Source organism: Triturus cristatus, chromosome 2_1, assembly GCF_964204655.1.
Source record: "Triturus cristatus chromosome 2_1, aTriCri1.1, whole genome shotgun sequence".
NCBI classification, from domain to species: Eukaryota; Metazoa; Chordata; class Amphibia; order Caudata; family Salamandridae; genus Triturus; species Triturus cristatus.
The window spans coordinates 631,159,161-631,185,276 of NC_140581.1; the positions used below are offsets into that span (position 1 = coordinate 631,159,161).

General features: G+C 48.3%; 1 protein-coding gene across 2 annotated transcripts in view; it reads left to right on the forward strand.

The window, feature by feature from the left end:
* PPIP5K2 (diphosphoinositol pentakisphosphate kinase 2) overlaps positions 1–26,116 on the forward strand; it is a 1,583,220-nt gene that overhangs the window by 597,513 nt on the left and 959,591 nt on the right. For both annotated transcript variants that reach the window (XM_085632565.1, XM_085632566.1), the window contains exon 15: positions 19,539–19,664. In XM_085632565.1, coding sequence (XP_085488691.1) covers positions 19,539–19,664 — 126 coding nt within the window. The remainder of the gene's footprint in view (positions 1–19,538; positions 19,665–26,116) is intronic.

Consider the following 26,116-nt stretch of genomic DNA (forward strand, 5'->3'; position numbering starts at 1 on the left):
CTCAGGGATCGAGAGAGGGAGGAGGACCTCCGCCGCCACAAGAGGGGCCCAGAATCAGTTCCAGTACACCGTCCCACTCCCAGTCAGCCAGGCGGTGCGCAGTAGCCAGTCGCGGCCGTGGGCCTCACCAGATGAGTGGGCCGGGCGCTCCCACGCAACAGGCCACCCTCTGCTCGTCAGTGGCCACAAAATGGCGTCCCCTTCTAGGCCAGGGAAGCACTCCGCCGCAACTCCAGTCTCGATCGTGCACCTGCCCTAGGACGACTGGTGGTCCCTTCCGCAGCACCCAAGCGCCCCTCGATCCGGGCTGGGTTGGACGGACGGAGCCCGGAGCCCAAGGTACTCTGTCAGGGATCGATAGGGGGAAGAGGGTCTCCGCCGCCACCAGCCGGGTCCGCTGGAGAGTAGAGCGTCCGTCCCACCTCCGGGCAGCCAGGTGGTTCGCAGTCCCAATCGCGCTCTGAAGTCTCACCGGAGGGTAGGGCAGGGCGTCCCTCAGCGGCAGGCCTCCCTCCGCTCTCTCGTGGCCTCAAAATGGCGTCCTCTGCTCGGCCAGGGAAGCAGTCCGTCCCGGCCCCCGTCGCGATCCCGCACCCGCTCCGATGAAGCCGATGAGCTCCGGCCCCGATCCGCGATGTTAGCCGCGTTCTCCTACGATGGCGTCACTCTGTGCGCGTCGGTGGGAAGGCCCTCGCCGGGGCCTCAAGTAGCGCCGGGAGCCGCAACAGAGCTCCGGAGCCGAAGCGTCCGGACGCCGTCGTCCACCGCGGCCACCCTCCTGTGCCGTGCGAGTGTCGCCTGGGGCCGCCGAGCCGCCCTCGTGGGCACTGGGTCAGGGGGAGCCGGGGGAGCTCCAAGGGCACTCCCCTCAGCGCGGATTAGGTCCGGATTTCGGTGGAACACCAACGGTCCCGGCGGAGCTCCGGGATCAGGCGGCCATTCACCTCGGCGCCTAGCCACGCCCCCGGATTCACATGCTTGAATCATCCCCCGCTGTTGAGGTGGGAGTCCCTCAGTATATTTCAAAGCAGTAGCAGTAATTACCATAGCTTACAATGGCATTAAGACATTGAATTTAACAGCTTATCCTTTTCATTTAAAAAGAACCAAACTCCAGCCAATTAGGTGACAGCAGCCCCAGAACACTCCCAACAGAGGCATCTCCTCTCAGATTTTCACTGCATGTCGTGAGAGGGGGAGTCTCTCCATGAGCTCTGCTGAGTTCAGTCAATCGGGGGATTTTTAGAGGATCTCTAGGCGCGGGGGGTGCAACTCGGGGTCATCCGAAAAACCAGGTCTAGAGGCTTTTACTGAAGGTGTGCAGCGTAGGGGAGCGTCTGATGTTGACTGGTTCCAGGCCTTGACTGCGACGTAGGTGAAGGCTCTTCCACCTGCTCTGGTTCTGCAGATGTGTGGGGTTTATGCTAGGGCGAGGTCAGCAGAGCGGAAGTTTCTTTTGGGTACGTGGAAGGAGACTCTTTCGTTGAGGTATTTGGGTCCAATGTTGTGGAGGGATTTGTAAGCGTGGGTGAGTAGCTTGAAGGTTACTCTTCTCGACGGGGAGCCAGTGGAGGTCTCGCAGGTGTTGGGTCATGTGCTCATGTCGTGGGGTGCCGAGGACTAGTCTGCCCGCGATGTTCTGGCTTTGGGGGGGGGGTCCACTTGAAGGTCTTGCAGAGGGAGTTGAAGCAGGTGGAGGCGACGGCGTTGATCTGGCGAGTCATGGCGAGGGAGGAGCCGAGAAAGATGCTGAGGTTCCGGGCAAGGTCCGTAGGGGTGGGTGGGTATCCGAGGGCGGGGGGCCACCAGGTGTTGTCCCAGGTAGAGGGGGAGGGTTCAAGGACAAGGATCTCTGTCTTCTCCGAGTTGAGCTTTAGGCAGCTGCTGCTCATCCAGGCTGCGACGTCTTTAATTCCTTCCTGAAAGCTGAGTCTGGTGTCTTCGGGGTTCTTCGTGAGGGAGAGAATGAGCTGGGTGTCGTCGGCGTGGTATACTATGTGGAGTCCATGCTGACAATGGTGGCGAGGGGGCCCATGTAGATGTTGAAGTGCATGGGCCTGAGCGATGATCCTTGGGGTACTCCGCAGTTTATCTCTGTGGGATCGGAGAGGAAGGGTGGGAGTCTGATATTTTGGGTTTTGCCGGTGAGAAAGGAGTGGATCCATTCGAGGGCGGTTCCCCGTATCCCGGCTTCGTGGAGTCTGGCTGCAAGAGTGCACTGGGAGACGGTGTAGAATGCTGCAGAGAGGTCTAGCAGGAGGAGGGCCGCGGTGTGGCCTTGGTTGACGAGCGTGCATATGTATCGGTGGCGGGAAGGAGGGCGATCTCGGTGCTGTGGTTACTGCGGAATCCGGACTGGGAGGAGTTGAGGATGGCGTTATCTTCGATGAAGGTAGTCAGCTGGGCGTTAACAATTTTCTCAGTGACTTTGGCTGTGAAAGGAAGTAGAGAGTTGGGACGGTAGTTTTTCTGGTCCGTCGGGTCTGCCGAGGGTTTCTTGAGGAGAGGCTTGACCCTTGCCTGCTTCCAGTTGTCTGGGAAAATGCCGTATTCAAAGGTGGCGTTGATGGTGCGGCATAGCTCGTGTGCTATGGCAGCGGCAGCTCTGTGGAAAATGTGCGGCGGGCAGCGGTCCTTGGGGGGCCCCTGAGTGGGTGCTATTCAAGTTTGTGGTGGTATCTTCGTGGTGACTGGTGTCCAGATGGTGATGGTGGGCTGGATGTCATCGCTGGAGGGAAGGCTGGTTTCTGGAGTCTGTTCGCTGAAGTCGTCGAAGAGTGCCTTGATTTTCAGGTGGAATTAGGAGCCAAGCTTGTTACAGAGGTCCTGGGAGGGTGTGACGTCTGTGGTTTCGCTGAGGGATTTGGTAAATTGCTGGATGATGTTGAAGAGTTACTTCGAGTTGCTGGAGTTGGTGAGGATTTTGTTCCAGAAAAAGGTCCTCTTGGTGGATCTTATGAGTTGATGGTATTCTGTTGTGGCATTCTTGTAGGTGTTCTGGTCTTCGGAGGTTTTGCCATTTCTCCATCTCTTTTCGAGACGTCTGCAGGAGCGTCTGGCTTTTTGGAGGTCAGTGGTGAACCAGGTAACCTTCAGGGGGCGTTGTCCATCGGGGATGCGAAGGGGTGCGAGCTTGTCTGTGCAGCTGGAGATCTAGCTGTGTAGTTCCTTGGCTGCAGAGTTGCCGTCAGTAGTGGCGAAGGGGGGTGGGGGGGGGGGGGGGTTCGTGGATGAGGGTGGAGTTGAGGTGATCCTCTGTGACCTTGCTCCAATTCCTTCATGGCGGGCGCAGAGTGGGCTTATGAGCGGTGGTGGTGTTGAAAGAGAAGTGTACGCAGTGGTGGTCTGTCCAGAGGGGCTGCAAGTGTGTCTGAAGCAGATGTTGGTCCCTCCTGTGAAGATGGGGTTGAGGGTGTGTCCTGCCTTGTGGGTGGGGTTGGTGACGAGCTGCTTCAGTCCGAGGTTGGTGAGGTTGTCCAGGGGGCGGTGGAGTCTGGGTCGCTGCGGTTGTCGAAGTGGAAGTTCAGGTCTCCGTTGAGTATGTAGTCCGTGGAGGCGATGGCGAGGGGTGCGATGAGGTCAGCAATGGTAGTGGTGAAAGAAGCGCGAGGCCCGGGGGGTCGGTAGGTGAGGGTGCCGCAAAGTGTGGTTCTGGGGCTGCTCTGGATCTGGAAGTGGAGGTGTTCGGTTTTGGAGAGGGAGTCGCTTGTGCTGGAGGTGGAGAGTCGGAGGGAGCTCTTGTGTGTGATTGCGAGTCCTCTCCTGGGCGGCGGGGGCGGTCCTTCCTCTGGACCTTGTACCTATCCGGAATGGCGGTGGCGATGTCGGGGGCGGAGGAGGTGTTGGTCCAGGTTTTCTTGAAGGAGATGTCTGGCGAGAGGGTGTTGAGGAGGTCCCAGATCTCTACGGCATATCTGTTTATGGGGTGCACCTTAAGGATGCACTTCAGGGCTTCGGTGGTGTGGGCGTTCAGCGTGGGTGCAGCGGTCGTGGGGTTGTTGTGGATGGTGAAGGATTGTCAGCAGGAGAACTGGCCGTGGGTGGTGTTCGGCGTAGACAGCTGGCAGTTGATATTCCTTCCGGGATTGAGTGCGAGGAGGGCAGCCGAGTCGTAGCGGTGGGAGGTCGGAGATCCAGGGTCCCTGGCACTGGTAGCGACCTTTGGCTCACCCGCTGCATGCTGCAGTGCAGGAGGCGCCTATATATAGGGGAGGAGGGAGGGAAGCGCAGCAGGGGGGAGGGGCAGCGGGGGCAGCAGCTGTGGGGAATAAAGGCAGGAAAAACGGGTGTCGAAAACGGGCAGGAGGGCTGTTCTTCCGATTTGGTTGTTTCCAAATTGCTTCAGTTGTGTTCCAGTATGTCAGAACCTGTGAAGTAAGCACTCGTTAGACCTTGTGGGACCTGCAGTAATAAATGGCTTCATTCTGTAGATCCCCATAGGAAGTGCATATGCTTCCTTCATCCAACCCACAAGGTGAGGGACTATAAAATCTACATGACCTTTTCCACTAAAACCCTCAAAGACCATGAGGGAAGACTTTTGTTCTGGTTACAGAAATTAAAAGCAAAAACTGATGATTCTGTGGAGGAGAGTAGTGAATGTTCTACTTCCTCACAAACATCCAGGAACAGAGAGGTCACATCATGAGTCGCCTCAAAAGCTCATAAAAGGCTTATAAAAGACCCACCCTGGATCTTCACAAGGATCCTCTCATGAAGAAAAGAAAATAAAGGCTTCTACAGATTCCAAATCTGAGCCTTCTACTCCTTCTATAGCCCTTCTGTTGAAGCCTAGACCCTCCTCTGAACCAGTTTCTAAAAAACACAAACTGAAGGAAAAAGCATGGTCTACGATATCAACGCTGATGGCTCATAAAATGAAGACATTGATGGCGGCTGGCATAGCGTTTGTCACCACCACACAGTCAGTGACCTAGTTGAGTACTGTATCCGCGTCGACAACGACCACCACGTCGACGATAACCTCGCCGACGACGCAACCTCCAGAGACCTTTCTCATTGTCGTTGAAGCTGAAGCAAAATAAACCACCCATGCTGGTACAGACCACACCGTTGTCACTACCGTCAACAAGACTTTTATCATCACTAGACAGTATTCTTCCTGAATGTACCTCACCTAGCAAGGCGTCTCCACTTCCACCCAGCTACTAATTAGATCTTGAGGAATCAGAGGTTGATGATCGGGGACCTTTTGGTGCAGCTCTTAGCCTTTCTGAGTTGCATCTAAAATACCAAGACGAAGATGATTATGATGAGCCTATTTATCAAGGTCATCAGTACGTAGAGCAGTACCTTCACTTTGTTCCTCCTCCACCATCACAAGGAATGGTCCAGGTTCCTGCTACTTTAGTCCAGGGCTTACAAAGGATGCTTCATGACTACTACAAGTGTTTTTCAGCATCATCCATAGTGCAACAGTCACCTACTGTTGTACCAGTCCCTGCACCTATGTCACCCGACCATACACCACCTCCACCTATTCCAAGGATGACACCACAATCTTGTATGACTATGCCTCCTCAAGATCATCCATCTTCTACAGAGGATGATCCTAGAGAGAGAGTGGAAATTGAAATACCGATCTGATATAGACATCTAGCCACAGATTCCTTAACTTAGAATATCCCCAGGCGTCAGACTGGAGCCGGAAAACTTTTTCTCCAGCAGTACCTGTGCACGCCGGGGGGCGTCGTCGCCCGGCTCCGTCCTGACGTCGTCCACAGAAGTGACGTCAATGGAGCTATATAAGACCCCCTCGGCGTGCTGACGTCAGTTTTCTTCTTTTCCACGTCCCAATGTGGATCTGGAGGAGCGGTTACCTCTGGCCTGTTTTTGTTTTTTCAGGCTTTCTCGGCGCCTTTTGATGACCGGGAATAGTGTGTGATGCTTTCGGGCTTCAAAGCGTGTGAATCCTGTACGGGGCAGATGTCGTCGACGGATCCACATGTGATCTTTATGTGGTACTTGGGAGAGCACCACGACTCGGAGGTCCCTGCGAGAACGGCGCATGAAGTTGCTGTCTGCCCGGATGTCTCGTTCGGAGCCCTCACTCCGCCGGTCTCCTTCTCGTGCTGGGGCTCGGTTCAGGACAGGCCACGGAGTCGCTGCCACGGACGTCGCTTTCCTGCTGCAGCAAAGCACAAGAAAAAGAAGTCACGGAGGTCTTCGGCCTTACATGACGGCGGGGCCCGATGCTCCTGGTCTCTACCAGACACGGCCCCCAGGAGTCGACCCCGCTTACCCACCTTTTCCTAGAGCTGGGACTGCTCGGGCCCAGATGGAGGCCTATTCTCGGGCCTTATTAGTCATCTTTGGGTCACCCTCTCTACCTGGCGTGCCTTCGAGCCCCATAGATGGGTAGGGACTCAGATCGGGGCTTCGCCGATGGGTTCGCGCTCGGCGCCGGTCGAGCACCCTGACTCCAGTTCTGGAGTCGCAGCGACGTCGTAACACAGCCCGGAGGGGTGTCCTTCTCACATGTCCACGCCTTCCTCGTCTCCGCACAGCCCTGTGAGGCACCCTGTGCCAACGCCGGCTGAGGCTGCTGCGCAGTCCTCGAGTCCGAGTCTGCTCCGTTCCTCTCCGCAGGTTCTCACCTCAGTGAAAGTCATTTTCGACGCCGATCCGACGCCAGACATACGAGGCTTCTTCAGGGTTCATCGACATTGAGTTGACACCGATCGATGCCATCCCCGGCCGTTCATCGGGTTATGGATGTGGAGACCGGCTCTGAGGAGGCCCCTATGGGTTCGCCGCCCTCAGGGTTGTGTCTCTGTCCTTTCTGGCCGGGACCGCTTGCACTGGCAGGGACTTGGATGTCCTCAGGCTCTAGAGCCCCCACGTTTTGGTGGCAGAATTAGCCTCATTCCGTCCCCTATGGATGACCTGCTGTCGCCACCTCGGATGGCTACGGTGGCTAGTGCGGCTTTTGCGAGGGCCTATTCGCAGAGCTACGGACATTTTACAAATGCAGCCACCCTCAGTCTCTCTGCCCTCTGATCCCTTGCTGAATTTACTCCACCAGGGCACCATGGAAGTGTAGCCCTTGTTACCTTTTGGCGAGTCCTTGTACGATGCTCTTCAGGGGACCCGGTGGATCGTGCTATTGCACATCGACATCGCCCTCCTCCAGAAGGCCCTGTCTGTTTGTCCGTCCACCCTAGGATTCAGGGGCTGGTGATTCAGGCAGCTTCAGTCTCGCTGCCTTCTGCCCCTCCTCCGTCACTCCCTCTCACTTGGGAATCTCGATGGTTGGAATCGTGTGGCCGCCATGTTTTTGCGTGCACCAGCGCAGGCATTCGATCCCTGAACACGTCTTGCGTGTTTGCACGGGCTACTTCTGCCCTTTGGGATTTGTTCAAGCGCCTCCTTCCCTCTCTTCCAGTGGATCCTCGGACTGACCTGGAACGGTTGATTCGTGATGGCCGAGAAATGGCACATTTTCCCTTTGGTCGGCCATGGACACCACCGATTCGGTGAGTCGAGCTATGGCCCGGTCCGTTGCTCTACGCCGCCATGCCTGTCTCCACGATGGCTGTTTCCCTGCCAATGTCCAAGAGCGTCTTCGGGATTTGCCCTTTGATGGGGGTCACCCTGTTCGACAGACATACTGACTCAGCGGTTCAACGTCTCATGTCTGGGTTTCAATGAGTTCCATGGTTTGTAGTCCTTGTTGTGGACTTTGGCTTTTATTTGCAGTATTGTCACTGCTTTTTCTGGTGTTTCGTCTCAGGGTTCAAGACGTTATTACCCAGACGAACTGTGCAGCTTTGCGCCGTCTTGTCCTTCTTTTGTTGCAGCAGGCCAGCTGTTTCTGCATTTCTTTTTAGCCCTCTGTCTAAGAGCTAGGCTCGAAGAGGTGTCCCTTGCTTTTATAGGGTTGTGCCATACCCTATGTGGAGTACTTGTTGGCTATTGTGTGGCTGCTCTTCCTGGCTCTGGAAGTTTCAACGGCTCCTGCAAAGTCGTCTTCGGCTACTTCTCTTTTGTCAACGCTCTTCCTGTTGTTGTAAGACATTCCCTCTTGTGAGTCCCGCAGGGTTGGTGCGGTTCTCTCCTGGGGGTTTTGTGTTCTAGTCTACGCTTGGTCTGTAGATCTTTCCGGTCTCTGTGGAGACACCCTATGTGTGTACACACAGGATACGTTCGCTGTTGCAGGGTGCCGGCGGTGTACCTTTCGTCCCTGTTTTGGCTGCGTTCTCTCAGTTCTTGGTGTGGGGAAGTGCTTACGTCTTCCCTCATGGCTCAGGCCCAGTGGGGCTTTTTGCCTATGGGCAGTGGAGTTTCCACCAGCTACGTTTCTACTGCGTGTTACCTTGTAACCTATCTCCTTATTCACTTCCTTGGCAGGGACTTCGGTCCCTTTGCTTATTACGCGCAAGGGTTCAGATCCTTCCGCTCCTGGTCTCTGCCGATGTTTGATTCACTGTGCCCTAGTGGTTCAGGGCTGTCACTCTTATTGCACGGTTCTGTGTTCTGCTCCAGGTGTTTCACTGGTCGTTAATTACCAATCATAACTAAAGGCACTGTTGCTTTCTTTTGTGTATGTTACGGTGCAAGTATTCTTCTTCAGGATACTCGTTGTCATTACACAGTGTCTGTGAGGGGCTGTATCTACCCTTTTTCCTACAGACCTCTGTCTGTGTATTTCTCAATCCTTCCTCGTGAGTGTAGTGGTCAGTGTCCCCGCTTGTCTCGCAGGGGGTGCCACGGTTCCGTTCTGGTCAGATGGGATGTTGTCGCTTTTCAGTGTTTTTTACACTGTTGTGTCCTGCTATGCTTCACACCGGTGCCGTTGGTACCTATTGTGCGACTTCCCCTTATCTAGGGCGTGCTCTTCGAGTTCCCCCTTGTTTTTAATTTTTCCTTCATTTATATATATATATATATATATATGTGTATATATATATATATATGTGTGTGTGTGTGTGTGTGTATATATATATATATATATATATATATGTATTTGTCTTAGTATATATCCTGATTCATACACACAGTGAGAGAGTATGCATACTAGGTTTTCCTTGCCCTAGTATCGGGGGTTTTAGCCCCGGATTCTCTCTCTCATATGGAAAAGAGCACTCTGTGTGTCCCCGGCTTTGCCGGTTTCCCTTATCCGTTTGTACCTCTGGGTACCGTTGGCTTGTTGACTACCTGGTGATGCGGCCGCTTCTCTTTGCCGCAGCATGCGTGCTGTTGGTAATCCCATTCCTTGGGCTTTTTTTTGGGCTGTGGTGTGGGTCTCACGGTACACTCTGTCTCCTTGTGTGTATCCCATCATCCACATAGCTGTATCTCCTGGTAGTCATGACTCTGTATATCTCTGCATGGTGACATATGTCCCCTGACATTTCGCTTTTTGGCATCCTCTGTGGTGTATGTTCAGTGGGTATGCGCTGATGATGACATACTATCTTGTCCCTTTTTCTGGGACTCTGTCGGATCCATGGGATCCGGTGCTCAGTTTACCGTCTTTTTGCAGAAGTCCCTAAACTTTCTTCCATTCTGCACTGCCCTTTCTGGTTCTGTGTCTCCTTTCGTCCCTGTCTGGACGAGGGAGGTCTCTTAACGTCTTTTGACTGATTGTGGTGCCTTTGCCTCCCCTTGTTCATGCTCCCTTACAGGGCTTCATAGCTCTGGTGTCAGCCGTGCTGGCACTGCTGTTCCCACCGTGATTAGTCAGTGTTATTGAAGGATAAGTTCTCTTTGAACTTGGATGGTTTCAGTCGCAGACCCTCCTCCAATGGGGTATGGCTTTGGTATCTATTTTAAGTTAAGGAATCTGCGGCTAGATGTCTCTATCAGATGAACAAGTTACTTACCTTCGGTAACGATGTATCTGGTAGAGATACAGTCTAGCCGCAGATTCCTTAATGCCCACCCATCCTCCCCGCTCTGCAAGGACCTTTCCAGGTGGAGTTCTACCGCCTTGCCTCCTTACAGGTGGCCATGGTCTTCCGGAGGGGTGCTCTCGTCACCTACCTCTGGGCAGGGTATGTCATTCTGTTTTGGGCACATTGGCCCTCCACCCATTCTTCTTCTTTTTTTTTTTTTTTTGAAACCTTTATTACACAGTTCAATAGATATACAAGTATGGGCCTACAACGTTAAGGCCGGCCGCTAGTAAACAGTGAGACCATAAAACACATTTATAAACACAAGCGGCAAGCAGTAAGAGTCCCACAGATCAAAGATATCACTTGCGGCTACATTGCCCAATCATCGCAATTGGCGGTTTCATTTTAAATGAAAAACGAAAAACAAACCCACAAGGTGGCAAAAGTCTAGGCAACATTATGTGCTCCCCTCGGGAGGGTCCTACCAACCTACAAGAATAGGAGGGAGGGAAGGGCAGGGGCAGAGACAAAGTGGTCACGATAACACAGAATAAAGGGAACGTGCAGACTAGGGAGTCAGGGCCGCCGCCAAGTCGGGCATCAGTGGTGGGGTACAGATCCCGCCGCGATAGGAGTTCCAGGGGCCCCACACCTTTACCCATTTCCCAGGCTTGCCTCTCGCCACATACACCACCTTTTCTCGGAACATACACCAATCCATGTTTTCCTTCCATACCGAAATCGTGGGTGACCTCTGGGAGCCCCACAATTGTGCTATGTCACGCTTGGCCACCATATATCCCAATGTCACCCACCACGTTTGCGTCACCGTGTAATCAGTCGGCTCCCACACATTCAATAAACACCTCCTGGCCTCGGGAAACAGCGCAACATGCGTGACCGCTTGCAACACCGCATGCACACCGCGCCAGAATCGAGCCACCTCCGGACATTCCCACAAAATGTGGAAGAAGGTCCCTAACAAGCCACACCCACGCTTACACATCCCATCCACCGCATATCCCATACGCATCAGGCCCGGTCCCGTAACGTAGACTCTGTGGAGTATTTTGAGCTGGACGAAACGAAGGTGGGCCGGTATGGCCACCTCTTTCGGGGAGACCACCACAGATACCCAATCCTCGTCGTCCAGCTCCAGTCCATCAGAGACCCATGCCTCACGAAGGGCGGTCAGCAGTCCCGATCGATCGTTGATGAGCTTTTTATAGATCAATGAGATAGTGCCATCCGGTACATGTCCGTCTAGCACTCTATCTTCCAAAGGGGAGCACTCCGGGATGGACGCGACCTCCGGGAATACGGAACACAACGCGTGACGAACCTGTACATACCGGAAGTACTCCCTATCATGCAACTGGTATTCCGCTTTCAGCACATCAAACGTTTTAAATCCCCTTTTCGTCCAAAGATCGCCAACCCTACTGATGCCAATCGTGTCCCACTTCTCGAAGCCTTTCGTCGTCCACAAACAACCCAGTCGCTCAGAGGCATACAATGGCGTCGCTCGGGTCAACCGATCCTTCCACCCCATCGCCGAGTTTGCCGCATGCCACACCCGTACCGCGACCCGCGTCGGACCCGTCAAGCGTGCGTCGAGCGATCTAGAGTAGAGCGCACGATTGTAGTCGCCACCCGGCAACAACAATTTGTCCATTTCAAAGGCCGGATTAAGGGCGGGCCCATAAAGCCCATGGTTTATCGCAGCCAGCTGGGAGGCCCAGTAATAACGTTTGATGTCAGGGAGGGCGACCCCCCCCCATCGTACCACGGGAGCGTCAGCTTCGCGAGGGCGATCCGCGGCCTCCCATCCCAAAACAGTTGGCGTTGCAGACCCTCCACCTCTCGAAAGTAACTAGCCGGAACGACATCCATCGTGTTTTGTAAGGCATATAAAAACCGTGGCAACGACATCATCTCCTCCACCCATTCTTGATTTTGGGTGGCTAGGTTCTGTGCTTTTCAATGCTGCTCCACCTGGGTTCCTCCAGTGTGGAGATTCTCATGTTTTCTTGCCCTCCCTCCGCCCTAGTTTGTTTCTCCCCATTTCTTTGGGGTCTCCCTGTTTATGCTGCAGTCGATTGGGTTTAGATTCTATTTAACTATGCTACAGTTCATAGGTCACTGTGGGGGGTGTGGTGAACATTCTGTGTGGTTGTTCACTTCTGGTCACTTGTCGTGAGTCATATTGTTACAGTCTTGTGTTCCTTTACAGTTCCATCCTGTGGTTGCAGACTGTTTTTCATACAGTTCCATCCCCGGGTTGCAAACTGTCCTTTGTTTGTCATGCCATTTGTTTCCACTGCCGTTGCCTCTTAGGGGGGGCACGGCTCTTCGCTTTGATGAGACTTTTGCTGGGGCGGGTGCTCTGTCCGCTCCCTTCAGTCCCTTCAAGTGTTGAGTACTCTTTCAACATGGTGTTGTTTCTCATTCTATGATTTCCTAGGTTTTTGCTCTTTTTTGACTCACTGTTCCTACACTCTGGCAGTTTTTGTTGTGGCTCCGCCTTGTGGTGCGGAAAAGTTAAACTGTAGAAAACTGAAGTCAGCATGCCGGGGGGTGTTATATGGCTCCATTGACGACACTTCCGTGGACGACATCAGGACGGAGCCGGGCGCCGCCACCCCCGGCGTACAGAGGTACTGCAGGGTAAAAAGTCTTCCGGATCCAGTATGACGCCTGGGGATTTTCATAGTTAAGGAATCTGCGGCTAGACTGTGTGTCTACCAGATACATCGTTACCAAAGGTAAGTAACTCGTTCGACAATACCGTCACCATCAAATGGGGCAATTATCTTATCCCTCCACCTCCACCCCCAGCACCACAATCAGTGGATTCTCCACCAAAGGATATTGGTGGATTTCACACACTATTAGAAAGAACAACCAAGTGTTTCCAGCTACTAATTATTGTCAAGCAGTCGGGCTGCTTTCTGTATGATTTTAAAGAACAGTCCAGAAAAACAGTAAGGGCAATACCTATTGTGGACTATATTTGGAAGGAAGGAGTAAAAATAATGAAGACACCAGCTACTGTCACTGCGGTTCTTCCTAGAATTGAAAAGAAATAGAAGGCACCAGAAGACTGGCCTGCTTGTCTTATAGGGATTCAAAATCAGATTTGGTCATTACCCAGGCTGCACAATGGCGATCTAAAAATCCTACCAGCCCAATCACTACTCTGCCTGACAGTGGCCAGGCGTCTCAAATGTTGGAAAGAGATTTTCTATAATGTCAGGCACAACTAATCGTGTAGCAAATACTCATGTCTATTCTTGGACTATATGATCACTAGATGTGGTCAAACATAGCCACAAACTTAACTTTCTTGCCCAAAGACAAGAAAGCAGGGGCCATGAAAATTTTACAGGAAGGAGAAAATGGGCATCAGCAATCATCAACTGTGCAATGGATATCGCATCTATAGGATTCCGGCAATTAGCAGGGTAAGCTGTACTTAGATGCCAGTCTGGCTCAAAGCTATATCATTTCAACCTGTAGTTCAGATCAAGATCTTGGATATGCCTTTCGATGGCAATATTCTATTTGGTAAACACGTTGAGCACACCCTGCAGAATATCTAATTGGATACCGAGACAGTTAAACCCCATGGAAACCTTCAGTTCCGTAAAAAAACACCCTTTCAAGGAGCTCATGGGTGAGAATCACATTCCTATCATGGAGAATACCAGAGGTATCAACCATAATCCTACCAATAGCCCTTTCATCCCGCCTACCGACAACACCAGCCGTATTGAGCACCCCCACTGGCAGCCTCTTCCAGGCAACAACTGAGAAGAGGACTGTCTGCTTCCGCCAGAGACACCGGCAGAAAGCAGTGACAACCTCATAGTGTCGGTTGCACCATCTATAGAACATCATTCGGTGGGCGCGAGAATTCCACGTTACATAAATCGTGGAGGAAGATCACTATGGACAGCGCTGAGATGTCCCTGCGTGATTTGTGCGCTATAGCAAATGGAAAGTGGTTCCTCGATCTCATCACATATGGCCATACCCTGGAGTTCATTCAGAATTCACCTTATACTCCACCAACAAAATCCTTGTCGTCTCATCTTCATCTTTTATTATTGTTAATTAAATTTATAAAGCGCAGACTGTCACTATGCTAGTATCCTGGCGCTGATAGTATAGGCAATAAACACACCTGCTGCTGGACCTTCAAAACAGAGCACTAACTTGGACAATTACTTAGGAAAGAGCCAGGTCTTTAATGCCTTTCTTAACTTCAGTAGATCTGTAAATGATCTAAGAGAAGGAGGTAGTTTGTTCAATATCTGGGCAGCTTGAACAGTGAAAGCATGACCCCCCTGTCGTTGTTTGTGAAATGTATTCACACAGACCCAGATTTGCTGACATAGACCGGATGGGTCTCTTTGGAGTACAGGCCTTGATCCTGTATTGCAGCAGCACTGGACCTTTACAATGTACTTATGCACTATACACATGGCTTTGTACGTGACCCTCTGCCTGATTGGCCGCCAATGCAGTTCTCTTAGAGCACTCAATGGAGAGGATCTGCAAGGTCTATTTATAGCAAGTTGATCAGCTGCCATTTGAACTCTGTGTAGTCTGTTAATCAAATACTCCAGAGCTCCCAGTAAAGGCAATACAATAGTCTATTCTACTGAGTACAAGATTATTTACAATGAGCGATTTGGTTTGAGCAGATAGTAAAGGGAGCACTTTCCTAACGCCGCGTACCAGTGCTAAGCCAGTGGCAGCCACTTTTATGACCTGATTTTCCAGGGATAAGTTGTTATCAAACATGACTCCAAGATTGCGAACGGCATCAGTTGGACTAATTACATCTTCTGTTGGGAGAGGCCATAGATTTGAAGGGCGTTCCATGGGGATTTTGTGGCTGAACAACACAAGAATTCAGTTTTATCCCCATCTAACTTAAGGGAGTTCAAGTTCATCAACTTTACAATGTGTACCATGCACTTCTGAAAGGACTCCACTTCATCATGTTGACCACCCATTATGCACAGGAGCAACTGGGTGTTATCTACATAGTTGACCAGATTGACACCATACATCTATGTCAGAGAAACTAATAGACTCATGTAGACATTAAATAAGACCGGGCTAAGTGCAGAACCCTGAGAGCGGTAAGGGGGAAGTGCAACTGCCTGACACCTGCCAGTCAGATATGAGTCCAACTACTTGAGCACTATACCCTACACTCTAATTGAGGCTAGTCTGTTGAACAGAATGGTATGGCTACCTATGTCAAAGGTTGCCGACAAGTCAAGCATCACCAAGACTGTCGGCAGACCATTGTCAACCCTTATCCCTAGCTCGTCAATGGCATAGAGTAAGACTGACTCGGTGACATGACCTATCCTGAACCCGAATTGTTCATCTTCAAGGAGACAGTGATTCTCAAGTATCGCTCCAATAGCTTTACTGGAAAAGGAAGTAGAGATATCGTCCCATAGTTATTCAATATCATACAGTGACTGCAGACTTTTTTGCAATAGGGGTGACTATTGCCGTTTTCCGTGAATGCGGTACAACACCACTTTCCAGTGATTGGTTGCAGAGCAGTAGAATGAGTGAGATGAGTTGGTCATTCAACTCTTTCCACATTCTCAAAGGAAGGGGATCAAGCAGGGAGTGTGATGAAATTGATCCCTCAAAGGAGTGTATGCCTTCTTCTGTGATAGGTTCAAAGGTATCCCAATTATTGCCCTGAGTATCTATAGGATCTTTTTGAGTCTCCTCCTGAGTTGCTACTATCTCTCCTGAACGATTCGGGGTAACTAGGTCGAGAGGTGACGTGGGACGAGAATTTTCAATGTCATCAAGAATTTTATTAATCTTCTTGTCACAGAAGTCAGAAAGGATATTACAGAGCTCTTGGGAGGGGGTTGTTTCCTGTTTGCCTCAATAAGGGTTTGACAGATCCCTTAGGATATCAAAGAGCCTCTTTTGGACCATTAGTAGCATTGTGAATGGTGTTAGCATAGTACTCAGCTTTGCCTTGAGCAACCTTAATTTTGTAGTTGCAGAGTGCATCTTTTAAACTTTTTTTTAATTGATTTCTCCATTTACGTTCAAGCCTCTTACAGGCTAATTTAGCTACTTTTAGGGAGTCAGATGGTTTCTGCCCTGATTGAAACTTGGTAAGACGGATAACCCTATCCAAAGTGCCTATAATCTCCTTCTCCGATGTGATGTAGTTCGACTCCAGAGAGGTCGTAGAGTTGAAAGTATTTACAAAATTGAAAAATGGTCCTAAAGTGGGCTTCTTCAGTTTAGACCAGGCCCTTCCTATCCGAGAGGCCTTTGTGGCTGATGTATGAGAACAGGAACTCTTCACCAGGATGTAGAAGGGGATTAGATCATGATCCGTCAAGTGGAAAGGTATTTCTTCTTCCACGGAGATCAATCCCTCGGGGCGAAGATCAGGTCCAACATATGACCAGCCTGCTGAGTTGGGCCATAAACATGCTGTCTAAGACCCAGATCTTCACAGGCGCCTTGAAGCTCTTTGAAGGGGGTGGATTGTCCTCCCTTTGTCCATAAGTTGAAGTCCCCAAATCTAAGAAAATTAGAATGAGACAACGCCATGTTGGACAGGACTCTGTCAAAGAGTGGAGTAATGAAGTTGGAGTCCCTGGTGGTCTGTAACAAAGGAGACCTGATCAGGCATTGCCTTTCACCATTTTTAATGAGAAACCTAGTATTTCGGCCCCTTCAGGTTGATCAGTTGGGAACATAGTAAAGTTCCAATTATCTTTACAGATAATACCTACTCCACCACCCTTTCTATTAATCTGTGGTTTATGGAAAGCTTTAAAACAAGATGGACAGGCCCAACCAAGATCTATTGTGGATTCAGAGGTGGTCCGTATCTCTGTAATGAACAAGACATCCCAATTGCCAGATTCTAACAGTAGATTTATTTTTGAAAACATACTGCATTGGAAAATAAAACCGATTACTTTCTGCATACTTTGCTTCTGAGCGAGCATTAATTAATTTAATGTGTTATGGTTCGGTTTACTTTTTAGGTGTAAAATAGTCCCTAATGCATTACACTGCATGCAACTCAATAGGAGGTGAAATAATAAATCAAACAGACAATTGCATGAGGGAAATACTCTGTAGAGCCAATGTCCACTCTGTATAAGTTTATGTAAAAGAGATCATGCCAATAGCTGTGCTGTTGAGCGCTGTCAAGCCAAACCGAAAAATGACAAAGGGGACAGATGAAACACTAGATGAGGGAGAAAAGGTTGATTCACTCCAGATTTGTGTGCGACAACTGTAAAAAATTAAAATGATTGATTAATTTTAATTTTAATCTAAAAATAAACATAATATATTATGTTAACCTCCCTGGTTCCATGGCTCCTCATAATACTGCTGGGTACTCTTTGCACAGGTATTCCCATGGATTCTTGTAACTGAGGGTGCCGGGTGAGGTAGCTTGGCCCACATGGGCCACGACTTGGCTGGTCCTTGCAGGACCAGTGGCAAAGCGTAATATTGCCCGAGCGCTGGTTGCCAGGACACCCCCGACAGTGCACACCTGGGAGAATGATTTGGACTGGTGCCAGCAAGCTGAACACACAATATATCAGAGATGGGGATGCCCACGCAAATGGGAGAGGGTGTGGGGGGCTTGGATGGCCTATAGAACTGAGCCACACACACTATAATATACATGTTGCCGAGCCCGATACTAGGTGATTTTCGGTTGGGGACCATTTATTTTGCGGGAGGGAAGGATAATGGGTGGCCCTACAGGGCTATGTCCTCAATGCATTTATGTATGTCGATCTCAATGTTTCAAATGCTGCAATGATTCTGAAGCAAGTGTCATGTTTATTTTTATGATTAATAAAAAGAACTTTAAATAAGGCTTCTCACACAAGTCCTAATTGTGCGACGACTGTGCTCTGAAGAATCCAAAACCCATCTGAGACCACAAGACCAAGTTCTACTTCATTGGGAACCACTAAAAAACATGTAAGGGCCAGACTTTCTCGAAATCACGGTTGTAGATGTGCTCTCCCTTACAGCAGATCCGATTCCCCCAACTGATCTTGATTCAGCCCAGGTTCCAGGTCCTTCAGCGTCTCTCTAAACAGTCCATGTTGCAAATTTTTAGCACCCTTCCTGCTCCCTCTAGTGTGCCTCGGGCCCCAAAGATCTGAGGAGGTCTCCAGTTGGGCCACCTCCGATTGATTCATCCCCAATGCTGACTGTGCTTTTTTTCCCTGTTCTGGGGTCTTCCTGACTCCAGGGCTGACAGCTGCTCTGATATCCTCACCAGTTGCTTGGGCATCGACCCCGGCACAGATGCCGCTGACACCGGGGGAAGACCCAATTTCCTTTCGGACTCGAATGGGAATCCTTTGTGTACTAACCCTGAAAAGCGTGTTTCTCATAACAACCACATCACCAAGTTACAGAAATTATGTGTTCGACAGCAGTATACCACCTTCTTCCTTGTCCAAATAATGCTCAGGACCAAAGCAGCATTTCTGCCAAAGGTTGTGATGCTTTTCCACATCGGACAGCATATCATTATTCCGGGGTTCTTTGTTCCACCTCACCCATCCAAAGAGAGGTTCCATCGCTTGGACCCCAAGAGAGCCCTAAGCTTCTATTTCCATCGCACAAATGAAGATTAGGTGGACGATTACCTGTTCGTGGAGTTCACCGGATCTCAGATGGGTAAAGAGGTGCAGAAGAGAACTATTTCAAGATGGATAGTCAACTTCATAAAGGTCTGCTATGCACTGGCTAAGAAGCAGCACCCAGAGGGTTTGGGAAGTCACTCTACCAGAGGCAAGGCACCCATCACTGTGCTGGGTTATTGAGTGCCTGTTTTGTGAATCTCCCAGGCTGTGACATCGGTGATAATCCACATGTTCACAAAATGCTACTTCCTTAATAGCCAGGTCTGAGGAAAAGGGGACCTTTGTGCGTTTGGTCCTGCAGGACTCTTTGGAATTAACCATTTCACAGATCCACCACCTAAGACGGTACTGCTTTGGTGCCTGTTCACCATGCCACTACCAGCGTGCAAGATATTTCTCTAGAATCTCTAGATCCAGTCTGAAGGTGTTCACGAGGTGAGTAATCTGAAAGAACGTTACCAAAGGAAAGTAAATTATTCTTTCGGTGTGTGTGTTCCTGCATTATTTAGTGTAGGATTAATGTCACATAATAATTAAAACCAAAGATTCATCTCCAGTTTTGGGGGAAGATCTCTATAGAATATGAAACTGGAGTATGTCTGTGATGGAAACCGGCTATAGGCTTTTTTTCTTACAGATTGTGTACGTTTGCCTTTTTTTTACTTCCACTTTACACTGTTTATGTATACATGGGTTTTGGATTCTATTACTAGTGTGTTTCTTTTTTCATTTGTGAACTTTTACTTTATACTTACATTTATATTTATTAAATAAATATATAAGTTCAATTTCCTGCTAACATATTCTTCAATGTGCTTTTAAGCTTGATTGCTGAAAAGCCATACATTTGAAGCCAACCGCACAGTCCCCCATGAGCAAAGCTTTGTGAAAACCATTTTAATATGTTATGTATGAATCTTCTAGCGAGAGTATAACACATGTACGTACTAAAAGTATACTGTATTATTTATATGTTCAGATTGCAGAAGAGAAGAGCCATCATTACTTTTGGTCCTAAAATGGGGAGGAGAGCTGACCCCTGCTGGCAGGGTCCAGGCTGAGGAGCTTGGCAGAGCATTCAGGTGTATGTATCCTGGAGGACAAGGTAAAATATGTTCTTATAATTTTGTTTCTTTGTATTTCTGTGTGATACTCATTTTCTTTTACACACATTGTGACACTTTGAAATATGTGCACCTGTGCAGACTCATGTTACTCAGTTGCATCCTAGCTATGCTATGCTGATTTGTTGGTGCTCTGTAGAAGTTGAAACGCTGCATGCAGGGATGGATTAGACAGATATCAAGCCCTATCTGTAGGGCACATTGTAGATTTTTGTTGTGCATAAAGAGGGGTTGAGACTATACATAGGGCTTGTAGAAGTCCCGTGACATAATAGGGAGTATTTGGTAGAGCTCTGTTGTTCTCACTAAGCTTGTGCTTTTTGCTAGCTGCAGTCTGTAACCCCTTAGTTGCTGTGCTCATCCCCTTCTATCCTAGGTTTGAGCCCTTGTTTTGATGTTTGGGGAACTTCACTCTTAAGCCATCAAATCATTTTTTTAGTTTTACACAAAAGGTACCCAGGCCAAATTTGCCTCCAATTTTCCCCAAACATATTGGGGATTAAAAAGATTTCCAGGGTTTGTGGATTCCTATCGAGGTAACTAAGAAAGTAGCCAAAATATAGCATATGTTCTGGAAAAATGTTTTCTTTTTTTTTTACTAAAAGTTGCATCAACAAAAGGTTTGCTGTGCTGGGATCACCGTCTTCCCAGCGTTCAGGAACAAGCATTTTTGTAGGTGTTTGTTGATTGTTCCTATTTTTATGTTTTTTACCTAGCTGTAGTTTGTGGTGAAAATAGGTGTTACTCATGGTTGAAACTGGAAATCTTTACATTTATGAAAAGTAGTCAAAATCCTGAATTCAGAAGTCATTTGTGTAAATCGCTCATGGTTTTTCTATAGAAACTAGTTGTTGAATTAAAACTATAACAAAAATACGTCGGAAAATGTTCATTTGTAATTTTTTGCCCCAATGGCCGATTTACAAAAGTAATATACTATTATATCCGTCATATTATTTTGACCGCTGAAATATATATTATGTTTGATGGTATCCAAAACCATGCAATACTCTGAGTCAACAACTGAACTGCAGGGTATCATGATTTTTCATTATGTCAGACCATGCAGCAGTTCCTATGGTAACATCTAATGAATGAAAAATGGATATGAAGGAAACCTGTCTGTAAGAACTTGGGGCATCAGGTAAGGAGGGTGAGTAATAACCACAACCCTGGTTGGGGTGAACCCTCAAAGTCACTAAATGAATCTGAGCTCAGCCCCCCAGTAATAAAGTCAAAACACAAAAAAGAAAAATCCCTAAGCAGATTAAAAAATGAGTGAATTAATAAAATGATACCAAAATGACCAAAATCCAATAAGGGAAACTGATTTTGTTTTGATGTTTAAAGTTAAAATAGGCAAAACAGCTAAAAGCGCCAACCCCAGTCATCTGGTTGCATGTAACCAGTACCTAGGTGCAAGTTAAGTCTACTACTATGGATACAGAAACCAAGTTTGATCGGGTTGGAAGTTTTCATTCAAACTTAGTCTCTGAAATAGAAGTCGAAAATCCTCAACAGGGCGAGGCAGCAGGCTGTGGCCAAAAGGGCTTCACATCGTCTGGTAGGTCTTGGTGAAGCTGTTAATTTTTGGCGGGAAAGCTCTGAGTGGGAGAAATTTGAATTCCGCGGTCAGAGAAGGTCCCTCGCTGGCTAGATACATTCGGTGCCTTCGCCTGGTTAAGACTTCTACCTTTCGGAGCTCAGATTCTCCCAGCAGGGCAAGGCTACAGGCTGTAGCCAAAGAGGACTCCATGAGCCTCAAAACAAGCGGTCTGATGAGAGGCAATACAAACAAAAACAACAGTGGATTAACACAAAAAAGAGTTCTTTCGCAGGTACTGTTGGTTGTGCGTTGTAAATCTTTTATTTTAAATCTACTTTAAGCATTTCAGGATATAGCCAACGTGTTTCACCCTTCAAGAGGGCTTCTTCAGGGCAAAGTATTTAATATTCATGAGTCGGTGCACGTGTTCAGATCAAGAGAACGCCAACGGAGACAAGCGTCATAAGACGTCACTCGTAAAGTCCGATATCTCCAATGTCCCTAGGCCTTAATGTATTCTTTATGTCACAAGGCCTCAGTGTTCACATAGTCCCCGGCGTCTCTAAAGAGTCAGTATCATTCTCTAGAGTTAGTAGTTCGTCCCGTGTTCGGATTCAAAGTAGTACTGCTTTGAATCCGAACACGGGACGAACTACTGACGGTGGCCATGTGGCAGCTGGCCATTTGAGGTGGGCAATAAGTTTGCTTAGAAGTACTAGTGACCCGACAAGGTGGTGCAGTTGTCGCTAACCCTGCTGCCTTTCTCTTGTGTGGGACGCCATGAGCCTGGATACCTTCTCTGTGAGGTCCAGTTGAATGGAATTTGGTGCAATAGCAAAGCTCTAAATTGTCAGCCGAGCGGGAGCGCACATTCAGGTCGACTTGGCTGGCTGGTCCCAGTCCTCCGGAGGTCTTTAAAGCGAAAAAGTTTCTACATCCTAGATTTAAGGAAAAGTTAGATGGAATACACTTTAACAGCAGCCAAGGAACCAAGGCTTAAAGGACGGCATTTGAGTGGCAGGGTCAAGACTCACTCTAGCAGAGGTCAGCAACAGAGTCCAGGGCTGGTCAAGTTGGAACTCGACAACTAAGCAGTCGCAGCAGTGGCCTCTTGCAACTTCTTGTGTCCCTGTACCTTAAACAGGAGGTCAGCCTTATGGTTCCTAGAGTCCACTTCTTTGACCTGGGTTCAAGAGGGAGAGCAGGTCCAGGTTTCTAGACTCTCCTAGGTCTCAGACATCAGGTTCAGTCCTCTTGTTTTTCCACAGGTCCACAATGTTTTCTAAGGAGGGTATTGGGGATGCCACATTACTGCCTAACACTAGCCTGGGGGTGCGGGAAACTCCTGACCACTCCCTAACCAATGGGGTAAAAGTTCCTAGCGGCGTTCCTACCCTTTTTTGGGCATTTCACAAGTGCTTTACTGCAAACAATCTCTCAGTGCCCCTCTCTAACTTAAAACTAGATGGTAGAGTCTTTCTTCAGCTATGCAAAGCTCCTGTGCCCAACCCAGAGGTGTCATGATTGACGTGAGCAACCCCTCCTCCGTGGTCACTCTAAACAAGTTCTGGGGACAGCTCTTCCCCCACTAGAATTGGTGCCTGGCTGACTGGGAGAGAAGAGGGGCCCCACCCAGATGTCGGCTAACTTGTGCCTGAGATAGGATAGGCCTCTTTGAAGTTAGTCAACTTCCTGGGTACAGCCCAGATTGCCATCCTGCCAGAGGAATGGAAAACACCACTTGGGTCTTTTTCCTGGTCTGGGTGCCTGTGAGAAGTTGGCCTGGTATATGCTGGTCACTAGTTAAAGTGGCCACCTTGTACCAGTACAATTCGACTCTTATGGTAGATAGGTTTAAGACAACCTTTTTAAAGAAAGCTATCCTAGTGGTAGCTGTGGAGAGCAGCCTTCAGGCTAAGTCTCAGAGGAATGTAAAGCAGCTTGTTTTACCTTATAATCTCTTGAATCACTAAATGAAAGGACACCATACAGGTGTGTATGTATATATATATATATATATATATATTACCTACTGGCGGTCGCCAGTAGGTAGTTATAGTTAGGACCACGTTTCCATAGGAAAACCTCAACATTCTATTTTGAATAACTTTGGCGCCGGTCGACGAATCCTCGCGAATTTCTCAAAATAGGTGGGGCGCTACGCTCCGCTCCTACCCTGAAAGTCTCGGGGGGATCCGTCAAGCGGGGGCTGAGATAAAAGGGGGGTCCCAAAACGCGTTTTTCCCATGCATTTTTCCATAGGACCTTTAGAACGAGCTACAGCCCGAACGGCTGAACAGAATTACTCAAAATTTGGCAGAGAGGTAGTCCCTAGGTCAAGGAAGTGCCTTTTGTAGGTTTGGTGTAAATCTGTTCAGTAGATTCTGAGAAAATAGCCTTTAAATCAATATATATATCTGAGCCCGCTTACGGTACGCTTACCGTACGCTTACGGTAAGCGTACGGTGGCGTGCGCGAGCGCGATTCTGATTGGCTCTTAGATCTTAGTAAACATTCGAATCGGCCGAAACCAGGAAGCGGCGGCCGCCATTTTGTGTATTTCACTCTGAAAAAAAAGAGTGAAAACAAGGAAAGGGGGCAATGAGGAGAGTTACAGACCCCCTAACATTTGTAAGGGGGTCAAAGAAGGACAGAAAAGTACAAAAAAAACATTTATTGATTTTAAAAAAAATCACGGGGTACGCGTACGGTAAGCTTACGGTAAGCGTACGGTAGAAAAAAAAAAAAAATAATGAAAATCAGATTTAAGTGTTTAGATATTAGGGGGCTCTAAAAAGAGCCGTTGTGTTTATGAAATGATTTTTTAGTGGTACCTACAAGTAAGTACCGATGCAGAGTCTAAGGTTCAAGAGGAAGACTCTGTTCCCTTCATCATTGAAGTGCACACCATCTCCTCTATAAATGTCTTGCATGTCATAACGCAAGTTGTTGTGGTAAATGGCACCCATACCATAGTCACGGAGGAAAGCAGAAACAGATTTGTTGACGTGCTTTCTTGCTTTGTCATCGCACCGCGTGCCCACCGTGCGTGCACGGCACTAACTGCGTAAAGTGGGCGCGCGGTGCGCGAAGCGCACCGCGTGCTCACTGTGCGCGCACGGTGCGCGCACCGTGCGCGCACGGAACGAACTGCGTTAAGTGGGCGCGCACGCCACGAATGGCGTAAAGTAACTTAGCATTTAAAAAACCGTACAAATTCACTGAAAAAACCATAGGTTTCACACACGTTATAGTTAGGAATTAGCATTTAAAAAACCTTGCAAATTCACTGAAAAAACCATAGGTTTCACACATGTTATAGTTAGCGGAAATTTTACTGATAAAAAACCAATGAAATTCCCCCGTTATAGTTAGTGCAGGCAACTATAACTCACGCGACCGCAATCTTCTGCTGATGACATATGTGTCTTTATGAAAAAAAAATATTTGTAATATATGTATAGCTAAAAATGTATGGAAGAAGACATGGGCAAATAAGTGTCTAAATACAGTATTAGCATCAGCAGAGGATTGCGGTCGCGTGAGTTATAGTTGCCTGCACTAACTATAACGGGGGAATTTCATTGGTTTTTTATCAGTAAAATTTCCGCTAACTATAACATGTGTGAAACCTATGGTTTTTTCAGTGAATTTGCAAGGTTTTTTAAATGCTAATTCCTAACTATAACGTGTGTGAAACCTATGGTTTTTTCAGTGAATATATATATATATATATATATATATATATTCTCTGAAAAAACCATAGGTTTCACACACGTTATAGTTAGGAATTAGCATTTAAAAAACCTTGCAAATTCACTGAAAAAACCATAGGTTTCACACATGTTATAGTTAGCGGAAATTTATTTTACTGATAAAAAACCAATGAAATTCCCCCGTTATAGTTAGTGCAGGAAACTATAACTCACGCGACCGCAATCCTCTGCTGATGCTAATACTGTATTTAGACACTTATTTGCCCATGTCTTCTTCCATAAATTTTTAGCTATACATATATTACAAATATTTTTTTTTCATAAAGACACATATGTCATCAGCAGAAGATTGCGGTCGCGTGAGTTATAGTTTCCTGCACTAACTATAACGGGGGAATTTCATTGTTTTTTTATCAGTAAAATTTCCGCTAACTATAACATGTGTGAAACCTATGGTTTTTTCAGTGAATTTGCAAGGTTTTTTAAATGCTAATTCCTAACTATAACGTGTGTGAAACCTATGGTTTTTTCAGTGAATTTGTACGGTTTTTTAAATGCTAAGTTACTTTACGCCATTCGTGGCGTGCGCGCCCACTTAACGCAGTTCGTTCCGTGCGCGCACGGTGAGCACGCGGTGCGCTTCGCGCACCGCGCGCCCACTTTACGCAGTTAGTGCCGTGCACGCACGGTGGGCACGCGGTGCGCTACGCGCACCGCATGCCCACGTTACGCTAGATGGGCCATGTACGCACGATGCGCTTCGCGCACCATGCGCACATGGAGGACATATGATGCACTTCGTTGTGAAAGGTTACATTTTATTTTTTTTAAATGGTTTGATAAGCCATGCACAAATGGTGCCCTTCGGGCACCATTTGCACACGGGGTGGGGAGGGTGTGGATAATTTTTTTTTTTTCAATAATTTTTTACCGTACGCGTACGGTAAGCGTAATCCGCGAAATTAACGAAAAAATTAAAATTGCGTTTTTGGCCTTGGGGGATATTTGGGGACTCTCTCTACATGGCTAGGTGCTTTTGAGCTGGCTAAACAGCTCCTTTACATGTTTTTGCCCTTTGTTTTGTAATCCACACTCTGAGTGCGAGAGAGAAAATGGCGGCCGCCGCTTCCTGGTTTCGACCGATTCGAATGTTTAGTAAGATCTAACAGCC